Below are 13,932 nucleotides of genomic sequence, written 5' to 3' on the forward strand. Positions count from 1 at the left end.
ATGAAGGTTTATTTCAAAAAGTCTATTTTGATATTATGTGGACGATAGGTGTTGCATAGGCAATGACATGATAAGTAGATTTAGATACGTATCTAAGTGTATGACACAACTAGATGAAAAGATAAAAGATACAGGAATATATTAAAAAATTAACTAAAACAATATATGCACATATTTGGAAAAGAAAATATGCAAAAATTATTTGATAAAGTATATCAATATACATACTTTACATCCAAACTTTCTAAATTATTTTAAAAATATTGAAAATTTTTTGAATTTACTTTAATAACTACATGTTTGACCAATATATAGAAAAAAACAAAATCTTAAGAGTTCAACTACTTGTTGGAAGAGTTCAAGGCAGCAACTCTTACCTACATATGCGACTTGGTTACATATTCATACACGGATTTTAAGAGTTGGACAATATCTAGATGGCATTACAAAATGCCAATCAAATTTAGCTTAGCTAGTGGGTGTTCGCATAGCAAGCATCCAATGAATTCAAACCCTAATGGTGTCATCCTTGTCATGTTTCTCAACAAATATATAAAATAAAATTCTCTCTCTCTCTCTCCCCCCCCCCCCTCCTCCCCACACCCCACCCCTCCGCCGCTCTTCCTAACTCTCTTAAGTCCCTTCATAAGGACCACCTCTCCTCTTCTAGAGCCAACCTTCTCTTCCTTTCTGCTTAGCTTTCTCCTTCTCCCACCGCATCCGAGTTTATTTTTGACCTTGAGACCTTAACAGGGACCCGTTCAAACTTTTATGCCGAATGGTAGGCGCCCACTTTATTCTCCTTGTAGATTTTTACTCTCTTTTATTTGCCTCCTTTATACGTGGCTGTTTTTTCTTTTATTTTATCTTAATAAATTTTGGCAAGTCACAATCCGGCCTTCCTTTCTTCTCGAAAACTCTTTTTTCCAATTATTTTGAGAAAAAAAAAATCAAGCCTGATTCTAGCTTTATTTGGGCTTGAGCCCCAACTTAACTCGTTTAAAATCATCAGACCTCTTATTTGACTGAACTGAGCACCAGGTTCTATCAAGCTTATCTTAGTGGAAAAAGATGAGCCAAGTTTGATATTAAGTTTGATTAGGTCTAGTGGCAATCAAGCTTCGCACCACATTTTCAGTTTTGAAAAGGTTTTCAAATGCATTAGATTAATACCAACAGTCTGAACCCTTCTATTGTTGGCCTAAACCCGCTAACTAATATTGCAGCCATCTATTTCTTCAGCCATATGGTTTTTAGTTTTAGCTAATTTAACGATCATTAATATGTATTTTCGTATTAAAATGTCACTATAGCTTCAAGCTCAAGCCGAGTCCAATTGAGGTTTTGGAACCAAATTTGAGCTTAATACCCAGGATCAAGCCTGATTTGTTTAAGATCTCAGGCTCTATCCTGACTGCACCGCAGCGAGATGTTGTTGTTGGCAAGTCGAAGCAATTGCGAGCCCTTACTAGACATATGAAAACTTCTCTGGCCAGGCTAAGCCAAGTCTATTGGGATTAAACCTGAGCCTGGTTTACGAGTTGATCTTCCCTCAAAAATTAAGACTGGACCAAGCATCCTGATGCATTCATTCTGTGAGCTCACTGGGGTTATTGTACTGTTCAAGTTTCATCTGTGTCAAAGCCTTGGCAATATGTGCCAAATTTTCTGTCAAAGAACCTGTAAAAAGGGGCCACCTTCCATGACTTTCAGAGATAAACTGGTGTGTTGTCGAGTATTCCACCTTATCTACAACACTGAAAATCAAGTAAAAGTGACAGAAGCCCTCTTCAGGCTAGGAAGAAGTCTAAATGGAACAGACAGAATATAGGATTTGCATTTATTTGTGAGCACAAGTTAAAAATCAGTGAAAATTGTACAAATATATAAATGGCGTTAAAAATAGTTAAATGCAAACAGCGTTTAAACTGATAAAAATAGTTGTAGCTGGTCTCATTGAGGAACCATGACATGCCTCCGCAGCAAAAAATGCAATTTTCAATTTGCAGTTCTATCTTTGGAAGAACACAACAATAATATCTTCTGTGAAGTACCAAACCCGCAATAAAGAAAGCACGTTTCAACTTTGGACCTAACCAGTGCAAAAAATAGTTTCACCAGCAGACAAGAAATGATTAAATGCATGAAATGCTTTAGATACTCACTTGTCCGAGGTTCAACCTTAAAAATTTCACTAAGCCCTCCTGCAGCTTGTCTTCAGCAACGACTTTAGACTGGCTATGTAATGTTATGTGTTGGTACACTTATATAAAATTTAGTATTCCTGAAGTCATCCAGAAGTGGATTATATCCATCGTTTGTCCTTGTCTTTGTTGGCAAACCAAATTCTTCCATAAAGGCCGCGGTATCAAGCTACATAGAAAGAACAGATCAACGACACTGAGGGAGAAAGGAACTTAGTTAAGAGTAAAAATGGGGAAAATAACTCTTGATGCAAAATATTCACCCCCCCCCCCCCCCCCCCCCCCCCCCCCGACCCCACCCCTTCTTTTCTTCTCTCTCAAGTCAAGTGCTTAGGTTTAAACTTTAAAACAAACAGTTGGAACAAGAATTGGAGGGACTCAAAAGAACAACAAATTTATTTTGGCCACAACACAAAATATCTCAGGCAATATGATAAGGGAGAAAAGGCACATTTTCCAGACCAGGATGGGACGATAATTTAGCAAGGCCCGCTTCTGAACAATTGAATATTCAGAAAAGAAGGAAGCATACCATTGCTATTCTTCTACATGGTTTTATTGGTGGCTAACAAAGTAACAGATCAATCTGCTGCATGAAGGAATCAATTAGGATGCAAGGATCTTTTGATGAGCAAGACAAGTAATACGGCAGTGTCCTGACCATGGTACACCATAACAATCAGTACTAGTGCATACTAGGCATACCGTACCAATACCAGTATCGAACCAGTACACGGTACAAGGGGCGTACTGAGTGTTGGTACTCCAAATCGACCTCGTATCAAGCGTACCGACACTACACCAAGTTGTTAACAATACAAGGTGTGATACCAAAGACAACAAACCTCGGTCCTCACACACACACCTAGACAATCCATGACATTCAACAGATCTTACATGACAATCTAATGCAACTAGCGTTAAACTTATCTCTACAAAACAACAATAGGCGCTTATAATGCCAACAGAATAACAAAACTTACTGTGAGAGTTCTTCTCTTCTTTACTCTCTTCAAGGATTTAGATTCTGTCTGTTCATTCAACCAACCAGAGCAGTGATGATCAATTCTCTCCAAGAACCGGAAGTCTGTTGGGAAGAAGATATCAGCATCACCCTGACAAGGGAGACAATTGCCTCATGTTAAGTTGGGTAGCAACAGCAGTACAGTTTTATCACTACAAAAGGTGGAATCTTTGAAGTTCTACTGTTACAGATGTTCTAAACAGAGGCGAGCAACTTTCAGCCTATAGATTAATGTGGTCCAAAAATTTCATTACTCAAAAATGTGAATGTAATGTGTTAGAAATATTCCAGCAGGGGCTCTCATGGGGAAGACTGCTGTCTACATCAATCATTACAGAGGTCAGATAACCATATAAAACCATAAAGTCCTTATCCTAACAATTATTTACATACATAAACAAAAATTTTGCAAGACATAATATTTGCTTAGAGGACTTGTTTAGTAGACCTCAATTACACGCCCATTAGAAAGGAAATATGGAATAATAAGTTGATGTGCTAATGTCATTGGAAAAAACAGAAAAATATGCAATCGCGCATGACAAAAAGAATGAAAATATGAGGAAATTTAAGGCACATTTGTTACTGTTTTCGCTTTCAAAAACCCAAGAAGAAAAATGAATTAGATCGAACAACATGTATGAAGAAATCCTTTTGTTTTTTGATATTGCTTGTAAAATCTTCACAGTTTTTGAAAGCACATATTACTACTTTCAAAAAGAGTGAAAATAAAAGAAATAGCAGAAGTTTTGTGCAAACACCATCTTCCACATCAATCTTCATTTGCTATTTAACTAATTTGTATAACACAAAAAACAGCAAAGGTGCCAAACAAGCCCTCAGAATTTTCATAAGTGCTCCATAGAAATGACAACTCTAAAAATCAAGGACACAACAAAATGTATTAAAATATAATTACTAAACCAAGATGCATGAAAGAAAATAAAATGTCTCTTAACTCATCTCACGATGTGATTATGTTTTGAGGTGAAAGAGTAAAGATACATCTATAAATAGAGAGATAAAGAAGAAAGCACAAGGTGTTCATAGTTTCTGGAAGGAACCTAAAGAGCATTAATGGAATACCTCATCTATTATACGAGTGACAAGCCCCACGTAAAATATCAAACTCGAATTCCTATAGTTGAGGTAAGTTATTAAGAAAAAATAATTCGCACTCATGCTCCATTTCAGTATCTCTAATTCAAGGGTGTTCAGTATTATAGAAAGATTCTAACCAAGTCATTTATGATAGAAATGCAGAACAAAAAAAACTCCTTTCAAAATTGAATAGTCAAATAGTGAAAATTCTTTAGTGGCAGAACTGAAAAAGAACTGCCACCAGGACTAAGGTCTTTGTTGGCAGTTTCATTATGGAAGCCTAACTCCCTAAAGAACATTTAGACAAATGCTATCTTATTCTCCTCTTTGCCAAGGACTTTATGACAGTAGATAAGGTGAGCAAGAGAGATTTGTAGATTGGGAAAAACTTTCTCTTCGACTTTAGAATTTAAATTGGAGATATCTATACTCAATTGCTACTGAACTTTGACAGTTCTGGTATTTATCAGAAGAATACTTAGAGGTAAATGATTGAGATCCATGTTTTGCTTCTTTCTTTTCAGAATGGAGAAGTTCAAGAATAAGCAAGAGCTGAGAGAATCCAAGGGTCTGATAGTCATCAATATTTGCCAGTAGATCTAGCTTGAGAGAATAGTTAGAGTTCCCCAAGTTCTCAAGCAAGCAGTTCATTGATGACTTAGAAAGGGTTCTTTCCAGATCAAGGTGAAGAAGACTGACGCGTGTTCTATCTCTGTTTCCTTGGAGGCCAAGGCCCTAGCCTTATCATGGATCTTGATTTTAGATATTTAAGTAATTGAGGGGGGCCTTTTCCATGGTTGGTGGCTGCAAGACATCGATATAAGAAAACAAGTTCTTGTCAATCAATGAGCGGAATTGCTTGACTGTTTACTTCTCCTTCCTTGTTTGTTTGCATGTAATTGGAGTAAGCTTGTATATTTTGAAGTTTGGAGAATGAGTGCCATTCTTGATGCCTTGGCAGATAAGAATCACGTTGTTGTCCTGCTATAAAACTTCACTCTAGCTGTCATGGTTCACCGTATCGGTTCGGTACTGGTATACGGTACGGAAGACGTATCGACACTCGATACGCCGGAAGATCCCATACTGTACCGTACCGACACAGTGCTAGTGTGGCACTAATACGAAGTCCGGTACCTAGATGGCAAACCTTGTTGGCTGCTGTCCTTTCTCCAGCCACTGTATAAAGAGCTTTGGCTAGAGATCTTTCAGTCTTAAATCTATTTTTTGTTGTTGGATAGAATAATCGCCATTTTGGTAGTCCTCCACCTTTATGATTTAGAAAATTATATAGGTTATAATGAAGGCATTCAGAAAACTGATACTAACATGACTTGAGCCTAGCAGAGATTTGAAAAATAAGACAGCCTGTGCTAGCACTTCAATATCATGATTCACCCCAATAAGTTATTTTCGAAAGACATATTACTTATAATACATTTAACTAAGGTTTTGTATTATTGCAATTTCCTGAAGATTATTTAGTCCTTGAGATTAAGGTTTTGTATGATTGCAATTTCCTGAAGATTATTTAGTCCTTGAGATTATTGAACATGAGAGTGCCCGGCACATGCACACTACATGGTAAAGCTATGGTGAACCGTGGAAATACTTAAATGCACCTTCTATTTATATCTACAAATAGTTAAATGCACTGTCATTGTTGTTATATCTAAAAAACATTTTGGACAGAAAAAAATCAGGAAAATTAGTAAAATAAAATTATTTGGACAACAATGATGATCTGATGTTGCACTGCTGTGACCCACCTGTAGTTTGCAATATATTCTATAGTATTAGTTGCTGCACGTTACACAATCTAGAATCTATGTCTCTTCAGATAAAAGAAGGAAACCAGAGAGAGAAATTGCATACCTTTGCATCAAGGTAGTTGCTATGATCCACAGTGCTCCCATGTATCTACAAAGTCAAAATAGCAATTATTCAACACAGTCAGATATATTATATCTGTTAGATGGAACTACATGAACATTTAAATTGCAGTAAAGGCAAAAATATGGTTGATGTAAGTACACATCAATCTGTAATGATATGATGGTCCCTACTTATTCTTTTGCATTATTCCAGGGTGATATATGTCACAAACTTTTAGTTATAAAGGGCTTTTGTTTTTTATGCCCGCAATTTAAGTGCATGCAATTCAAATATAAGCTGCAATTGAAAATGCTACAATTAGAATTGCAGTCGCAAAAATTGTTTATTGTTTGGTTGCCTATAATTGAAAACTGCAAATATAACTGCAACTGTTTGATTGTATGATGCTGCAAATACCCATAGTAAACTAGAATATTTAAATATATAATATTGTATTTTTATATTATAACAAAAAATAATAAAAAAATATTATAAAGCTTGTTATATAGTAATTATATCACAATAAAATACCTTGATATTATAAAAATTAGATATATTATTATAATCATAAATATATCATATATATTGCTATAATCAAGGCTCGCCGGACCAACCGTACCGACCGTACCGACATACCGGTGAGCACCGGTACCGGTCGAAACCGGTACCGGACCGGAGATGCGCACGCGACCGCACGTGGACGTCAAAAAAAAAAGCAAAAAAATTACATAAAAAAATGCCTCCCGCGCGTCCGCGCGCGGATGCGTTAAATGCCACTACGTGGCATTCAATGGCCCACACGGGGAACCGCGCGCGGGCGCGATTTCTTGCAGGAGAATCAGCCACAGGCGCGGTTCCTATGCAGGGAATCACTATGCGTCCGCGCGCGTCCTCGGACACGCGGGGACATGTTAAATGCCACTCTGTGGCATTAAGTAGCCGACACGGGCTGGAGCCCGCATGGGCGCTTTTTCCGCTCGTGGGCGCGTGAAAAAAATGCATTTGGGCCGGTGCAAACCAGCCCGATTCGCACCAGTATAAGTATGGAACTATTTTTATATGCTGTACGATACCGGTGCCTATCAGCACGGGTTCGGTTCGGCATACCTTGGCTATAATAACTAACGCTTATTATATAATAGATATCACAACATAATTATGATTATTGATATTATATTATACACATTATAATAAGAATCATTATGAAACAATAATAAGAATAATTACATAATTATATTATGATCATAATAACAAGAGTTATACGCTAATATTTTAAATAATTTTTATACTACTATAAAATTACATTGTATAACATTACAAAATTTGTTCGATATTATAGTAATTATATATTATTCACAATAATAAGTTATATTTGTAATACTTTTTGAATAAATAATTTATATTAGTATGCTAAAATTATATGATATTACATTCCAATGGTTGGAGAGTGCTAAGGAGGCTCCTTTAAAAAGGTTGCTTCCAACTGCAACAAATCTTGTACTTGGAACCACGGCCAATTTTGCTTGCGATGCCAATTACAAGATTTAAACCCTTTTTACAGTTCAAATGCAGCATGCAGTTGCAATCACAGGTGTCCAAAAGTTTTAGACAACACCTAGATGTTACACATTTGGTTTTATAACAAGTTCATAAATAAACTAGATTATACTTGGAATCACAAAAAAGAAGTTGCCAAGAACCGTGCAAAAACTCCCTCTGAAAAGCTTTAAAAAACAACAAATGGCAAAGAAATAAGGCAAAAATAATAATCAAACAAACATTATAAAGTATACAACACTAGAATGAAGAGTAGAGTCGTAAAGGACAAGGTAGTAGTTGAAGACAATCTGTTAAGATTGTTCGATCCATGATCTGGATTATACAATCTGGATCAAAAAGTGATCAGATCAACAGATCGAATTCAAGAAAGATTGGATGATTCAAATTGGATCGTCTAATCCACAGGATCGTCCAATCCATTCAAACAGCCTTTTGTCTCCTGTTCACACACTGAACCAGGGCAGGCATTCCTATTTTTGTGGTGAGGGAACTAGCACTCTAAAGCTGATGCTGGAACGAACTCTCTCTCTCACACACACAAACAATCTGATGGAAGAACTTGAGTGATGAAGTTTAATGCTAGGACTCTCTAATGTCCTCCCTTAACTAACTTCCTAGATCAAATATCACATCTCAAAGTTTATCCAAATTAGCCATGAAACCCAACGAGTTCTCATCTTTACCCAATCCTAAGCCCATCTTGCTCTGACCGTCTCCTCACATCCAAGCCATCACCTGATACTGAGTACCTAACCAACCTCATTAGCTGAACAAGGCCAGCACATCAGATACAAATACGACATCAAGGCATGGATTTGTTATATCAAGATATAGTGATATAAGTAAGTTCTACACTTCTCATTGGTAGAGGTGTTCAAGATTTGTAGTCACAGTGGTATTCAAAAACCTGTCCTTCAGCTTTTGGCCATTGCTCCAACAGAGCTAGGGAAACTTAAAACCTAATGCTTAATTGTGTATCATAGCTATTTAGTTGACAATTTTCTCAGCAATACCATGATTGCTGATTTTTACACATCCACATTTGATTGATTATAAATAGGATTTCCAGAAGGATCCTCAAACATATAATTTTTAATCAAGATCAGGTGCATAAGTAGCTTCAAGTTATGCGAGTATGCGACCTCTTTGTTCCCCCCGGGGCGGGGGGGGGGGGGGGGGGGGGGGGGGGGGGGGGGGGAGGCCACGTTGCATCAGCTCTTTGGGATGCACCTTGCCAAGAGGGTCCTGTCCCTGCCAGTTTCAGGGTGTGCAGGTCCAGATATCCGGGTTCGGAGTACTTCACACAGGACTGGCATCAGGGTAGGGGAGATCTCTCGCTAGGGCTGTTAATGAGCCGAGCTGCTCGGGCTCGGCTCGGTAAAAGCCCGGCTCGGGCTTGGCTCGTTAGTCAAACGAGCCCGAGCCCGAGCCCAATATGAGGCTCGTTTACACCCGAGCCCGAGCCCGAGCTCGAGCCCGAGCAGCTCATGAGCCCAAACGAGCTCTAGTCTCCCACTGAAAAATTTTATTTCAGCACTATAATTCATAAAAATCTGACCACATAGAGAAAAATAGCCTGTTATCAAGCCCGAGCCCGAGCTCGAGCCCGCGAGCCCGAGCTCGAGCTCGTTCTGGAGCTTGTAATTGAAACGAGCTTTACGAGCTCAAGCCCGAGCCTTTGCTTTGCCAAGCGAGCCCGAGCTCGAGCCCAATATAGAGCTCGTTACCGAGCTCGAGCCCGAGCCCGAGCCCGAGCTTCTGTGAAACGAGCCGAGCCGAGCTCTCCCAGGCTCGGGCTCGGCTCGGCTCGTTAACAGCCCTATCTCTCGCGTCCTTCGGCCGGAGCACGAGCCAGGACCAGACTGTGCTTGGATCTGTTGCCTGGGCCTTCATCTGAGGGTAGCATTGTGCTTATGGAAGATGGTCTGGGATCGCCTACCAACGAGAGCAGTGCTCAATGGACGTGGATTACGGATTCCCTCAGAGTGCGGGTTGTGTGGTATTGACGAGATAGTAGACCATGCGGTGTTTCAGTGCACATGAGCGAGAGCGACTTGGTGGTTGGCAGGGATCCCGAGGCATGGAGCCAAAGGGACCAGTTCTTGCAGGCCGTCTGTCGATGGTCGGGTACTCCACTGTTACGTCCAGAGGTTGTTAAAGCGACTTGCATAGCTTACCAGATCTAGCTGGCAAGAAATGCTCGAACTTTTGGTGGGTACAGTATGTCGTCGAGGCTCGTGGTGGAGAGCGCCCGGGCATAGGCAGCGAAAATCAGTCAGATTACATCCTCATAAGGGCCTTTGATAGCTCGGGATATCTGGAGTTCCCATTCTACTCAGGCAGTACCCCGTACGGTATTCTTCACCTGGGAGCTCCCACCCTCGAGCTTCCTTAAGATCAACTTTGATGGGTCTATCTCGGACGGAGGTACAAGGGGAGGCGCGGGGTTTGTTATCAGGAACCCGAATGCCAGGGTGGTGGCAGCAGGTGGCTGTCAGCTATTCAACGTCTCGATTTCTGGTGATGAGTTGAAGGCTGCTTGGGCAGGCCTATGACATGCCTGGCTATGGTTGCAAACCCGCTGAGTCATCCTTCAGCTGGATCCGGAGGGGTTCAAGGGGTGCCGACGGTGACCACCCTCTGCTTCAAGACATCTGGGCCATGATGAGGGATGAATACGCATGTATTCTCTGAAGCTAATGGTGTTGTGGATTGGGTGGTCGCCTATGTGGCCAGCCATGCTGGTAGTACCTTGTGGGCTGGGGATGGGGAGCTGCCCTGGGCGCTCCGAGATATTCTTTTTTCTGACTTTATTGGGTGCATTCATACTCGTCAGGTATAAATCACCCGGTCTAGAAAAAAAAGAAGAATGGCTTTCAAAAATAATTTGATAATGTCTAGATAATATAATTTGACTTTCATGAAAATATAAAAATCTAGACACCAACAGGGAAATTAGGTAGTTATTTCAAAATAATAAATATTACAACTTTTATAGAACTAGCATTTTGAGAAAACATATAAAACTTATTTATGCTGAATACAATACAGGTTATGTTAAATAGTAAATACAATACAGAGCGTAAGCATTAGAAAGTCGACCAGGAAGCAAAAATGAACTACTAAAGTGGGCATAAATAGATTTGGGCTACTACGAATAGCATCCTTTTACACCAAGAAACATTTTCAGTGACTATGCCCAGGTTAATTCCTCAGTTGTGTTCAACAGATGCAATTGGCATGACAACAAATTCAATTAAAGAAAACTTTCTTTTAAATCAGTTATTGCAACATCAGCACAATCTAATAGGTACAAGGGAAGATAATGATGAAAAAGAAAAATTCAATATGGATCTTATGGGTTCCCAGCATAAAACTAGCTACAGATCCAACAATGGGAAGGGCAAGCAACCAATGATATTTTACAATAAGACATTAAATAAGCTGAAACCCTGGCTCAGTTTGCAGTAGATGGAATGCTGCTGTACTTGGATCATAAGATTTGATATAAAGGACCTAACATGGACCAATCTTACTTTTGTGAAGGTTATGCGTTGGTTACATTACCCTTCTTCCAGCCTGGTTGATTTGACATATTTCATTACATCAATGAGCTACACATGCCAGTTTTTATCGTTTCTTTACTTCTTTTAATATTATCTAAGATATGCTTAGATTTTACAAGTTCTGAAAATATTTGGATGCATTGCATGAAATTTGAAGGAAAATAAAGTGTTTGGCATAGGGTTGATATTCTAAATCTCAACTTCTTTAAAAATTTAGATTTTATTTTCTTGGGTTGCCATGAAGTAGTAAATTATATATTTGATTCTGACAGCATATCTTTACATAATTTTTTTTTATTCTCTCAATGCCAATATGGTGAATGATACATCCGAAAGTTCAAAACAATATCTTTTAATTCAAAAATAATGTCTAAAGAGTAAATTATACATTAGATTCTGACCGCAATTTTAGTACAGCATATCTTTACATAATATTTTTTATTCTCTCAATGCTAATTAGGTGAATGATGATCCAAAAGTTCAAAACAAGATATTTTAATTCAAATATAATGTCTAAACAGTACTGTGCGAGCCCAAAGAAGATGGCCTGAACCATGATAACATATCTGAGATCCTAGATAAGTATGGTACTTATAATAGAGGTGCAGTATAATTCATAGTGACCCACAAGTTAGCTTGCAGAATACACAGTTGCAAATCATGTACCGGCCTCAATTAGCGGACAATGATTTATATCAGCTTGTGTCATGATGCATCGCAGCAATACACATATATGGGTTAATACAGGTCAAGTATCTGCCATCTTGAACTTAGAAAAACTGCTTTACTTCAATATGGATCTTTCACTATGAAATCTTTACTTCCCCAAGCCTCTTCCAAATCCATTTTGCAAGCAAAACGGGTCAGATTCATCTTTACTTTTAATTAGGAGTGACAATCAAGTGAGGTCGAACAAGATACGGGTCAAGTCAGATACATAACAGATCAAAAATCTATCAATCCAAACGTAGCTTGTTTATTAAATAGGTCAAAAACCCAGATCCAAACCTGACCATTTTATTAAACAGTTGATCTAGCTTGATCTATAACAGATTGAAATAAGTTAAATGGGTTAAAAGGTTAGGCATTGCCATAACTACTTTTAATGCTAGAAGAGTTGTACATCTGGACTGCCAGCTTTATGGCTGAGATGTCCCTGTAGTTAGGCTCCAAAGAATAAAAGATAATCTTTAGTGGACCGCACCATAACTACTTTAGTGAATCCAACTATAATTGAAGAAAAGGAAACATTGTGGCCAAGGCTAGATGTTCTTTGCATAAGCATGGGACCCATTCAAAATTAGGAAGCTGAATTTAGAACTTCAGTAGCGCAGGGAGATAGGATTTCCAAGTCCTTAGTATTTCTTTTATTGTGTTAGGGCACAGTTGTTGCACAAAACTTTACTTCTGATGGAAGGCTTCCCAACAAAATATCTACTTTATCTATTACTTATTTCTTACTACATCTAAGATATGTTTTCCTTTAAGATGTTAATACATTTTTAGAATCTCATCTTTTATATATTAAGCAACTTAAGAATGGGTGAATATTTTTTTATAATTTTTTCAGGTAATTTTGTGTAATTTCATTTTGTAAATTATAACATCACAACCGTCTATCATATTGTTGAAGACTTTTTCCATTCAAATCAAATTTTTGTTAGAGCTCATTTTATGGGCAACACGTGCATCTCACATGCCAAGGTTCTAGTGGGATCAAAGGTACAAAATATCAAGATTGATCCAACATCTTAGATGTAAGCATGGGCTTTATAATATTTTGGCTTTCCTTTTACTCTGACATGAAAATTTGGCTTCATTTCTTTTAGTTAATTAGTGAATTATGATTTAGAAATTTGAATCTTCAATAAATTCACAGATTTATACTTGAATCAAAAAATGGAAGGATTTTTGTATATTTTTTCAGTTTTCTTCCTCACAGAATTAAACCCAAAAATCTTGAGAATTAACATCTTCAATTGAATTCAACTTTCAATTTATTAATTTTTTGTGGCATAGATATGCATTCCCTAAACATGTAGTAATTTTAGAAAGTTGATTACTAAAGTTGATTACTGACATGATCTTTTGATCAAAAAATAAAAGAAAGAGGAAAAATAAATTAAGTCTTTAACACATAGTCTGTTCTGTCATATCAAATTTTTCTGACTCATAATCATTTAAATAATGTATGTATCCTTTTCTTGAAGACAAAAGTGAGTGTGCCACAAATCATTTTAGAGAAGACAAAAGAATCCCCAGGTTGTCAAAAGCAAAAAGCGATAGGATAAAATGTAATTTTTATACACATTAAATTTACGAAGAAACTAGAAAACACAACAAACTCAACATAAGACTTCTATAAGCAAAAAATAATCCAATAGTTACCAGTAGAAGAGGTCACCTTACTAGAAACCAGGGGAGCCCTATCACCAGGTATACTGACATCAGGGAGATAGCTGAAGTCAGAAGCAATAAGGGACATCTTCGGTAAAGCCCAATGCAGAACCTCCAATAGTTTCTGCGAGTTCAAGGTCATAAGCAACTTCTTTAAGTACATATATTTTTCGTCTGTGCATGAAGCAAGAAACTCATGTAAAAG

The 13,932-nt window shown here is 38.0% G+C and overlaps 1 protein-coding gene across 3 annotated transcripts in view; it reads right to left on the reverse strand.

Moving 5' to 3' along the window:
- Positions 1–1,808: 1,808 nt before the first annotated feature.
- LOC103705689 (protein arginine methyltransferase NDUFAF7 homolog, mitochondrial) overlaps positions 1,809–13,932 on the reverse strand; it is a 30,266-nt gene continuing 18,142 nt past the window's right edge. Inside the window, exons 11-15 of one of the 3 annotated variants that reach the window (XR_001879362.3) lie at positions 13,735–13,878; positions 6,205–6,249; positions 3,188–3,319; positions 2,166–2,373; positions 1,809–2,092 (exon numbers count right to left, since the gene is read on the reverse strand). Coding sequence is in view for 2 of the 3 variants with exons in the window: in XM_017842419.3 (XP_017697908.2) it covers positions 2,239–2,373; positions 3,188–3,319; positions 6,205–6,249; positions 13,735–13,878 (456 nt within the window). In the remaining variant the exon portion in view is untranslated. Of the gene's footprint in view, positions 2,374–3,187; positions 3,320–6,204; positions 6,250–13,734; positions 13,879–13,932 lie in introns of all 3 variants that reach the window. The other 2 variants (XM_008789502.3, XM_017842419.3) reach the window with 2 other exon arrangements.

The sequence above is a fragment of the Phoenix dactylifera genome, chromosome 9 (genome assembly GCF_009389715.1).
Source record: "Phoenix dactylifera cultivar Barhee BC4 chromosome 9, palm_55x_up_171113_PBpolish2nd_filt_p, whole genome shotgun sequence".
Classification (NCBI taxonomy): Eukaryota; Viridiplantae; Streptophyta; class Magnoliopsida; order Arecales; family Arecaceae; genus Phoenix; species Phoenix dactylifera.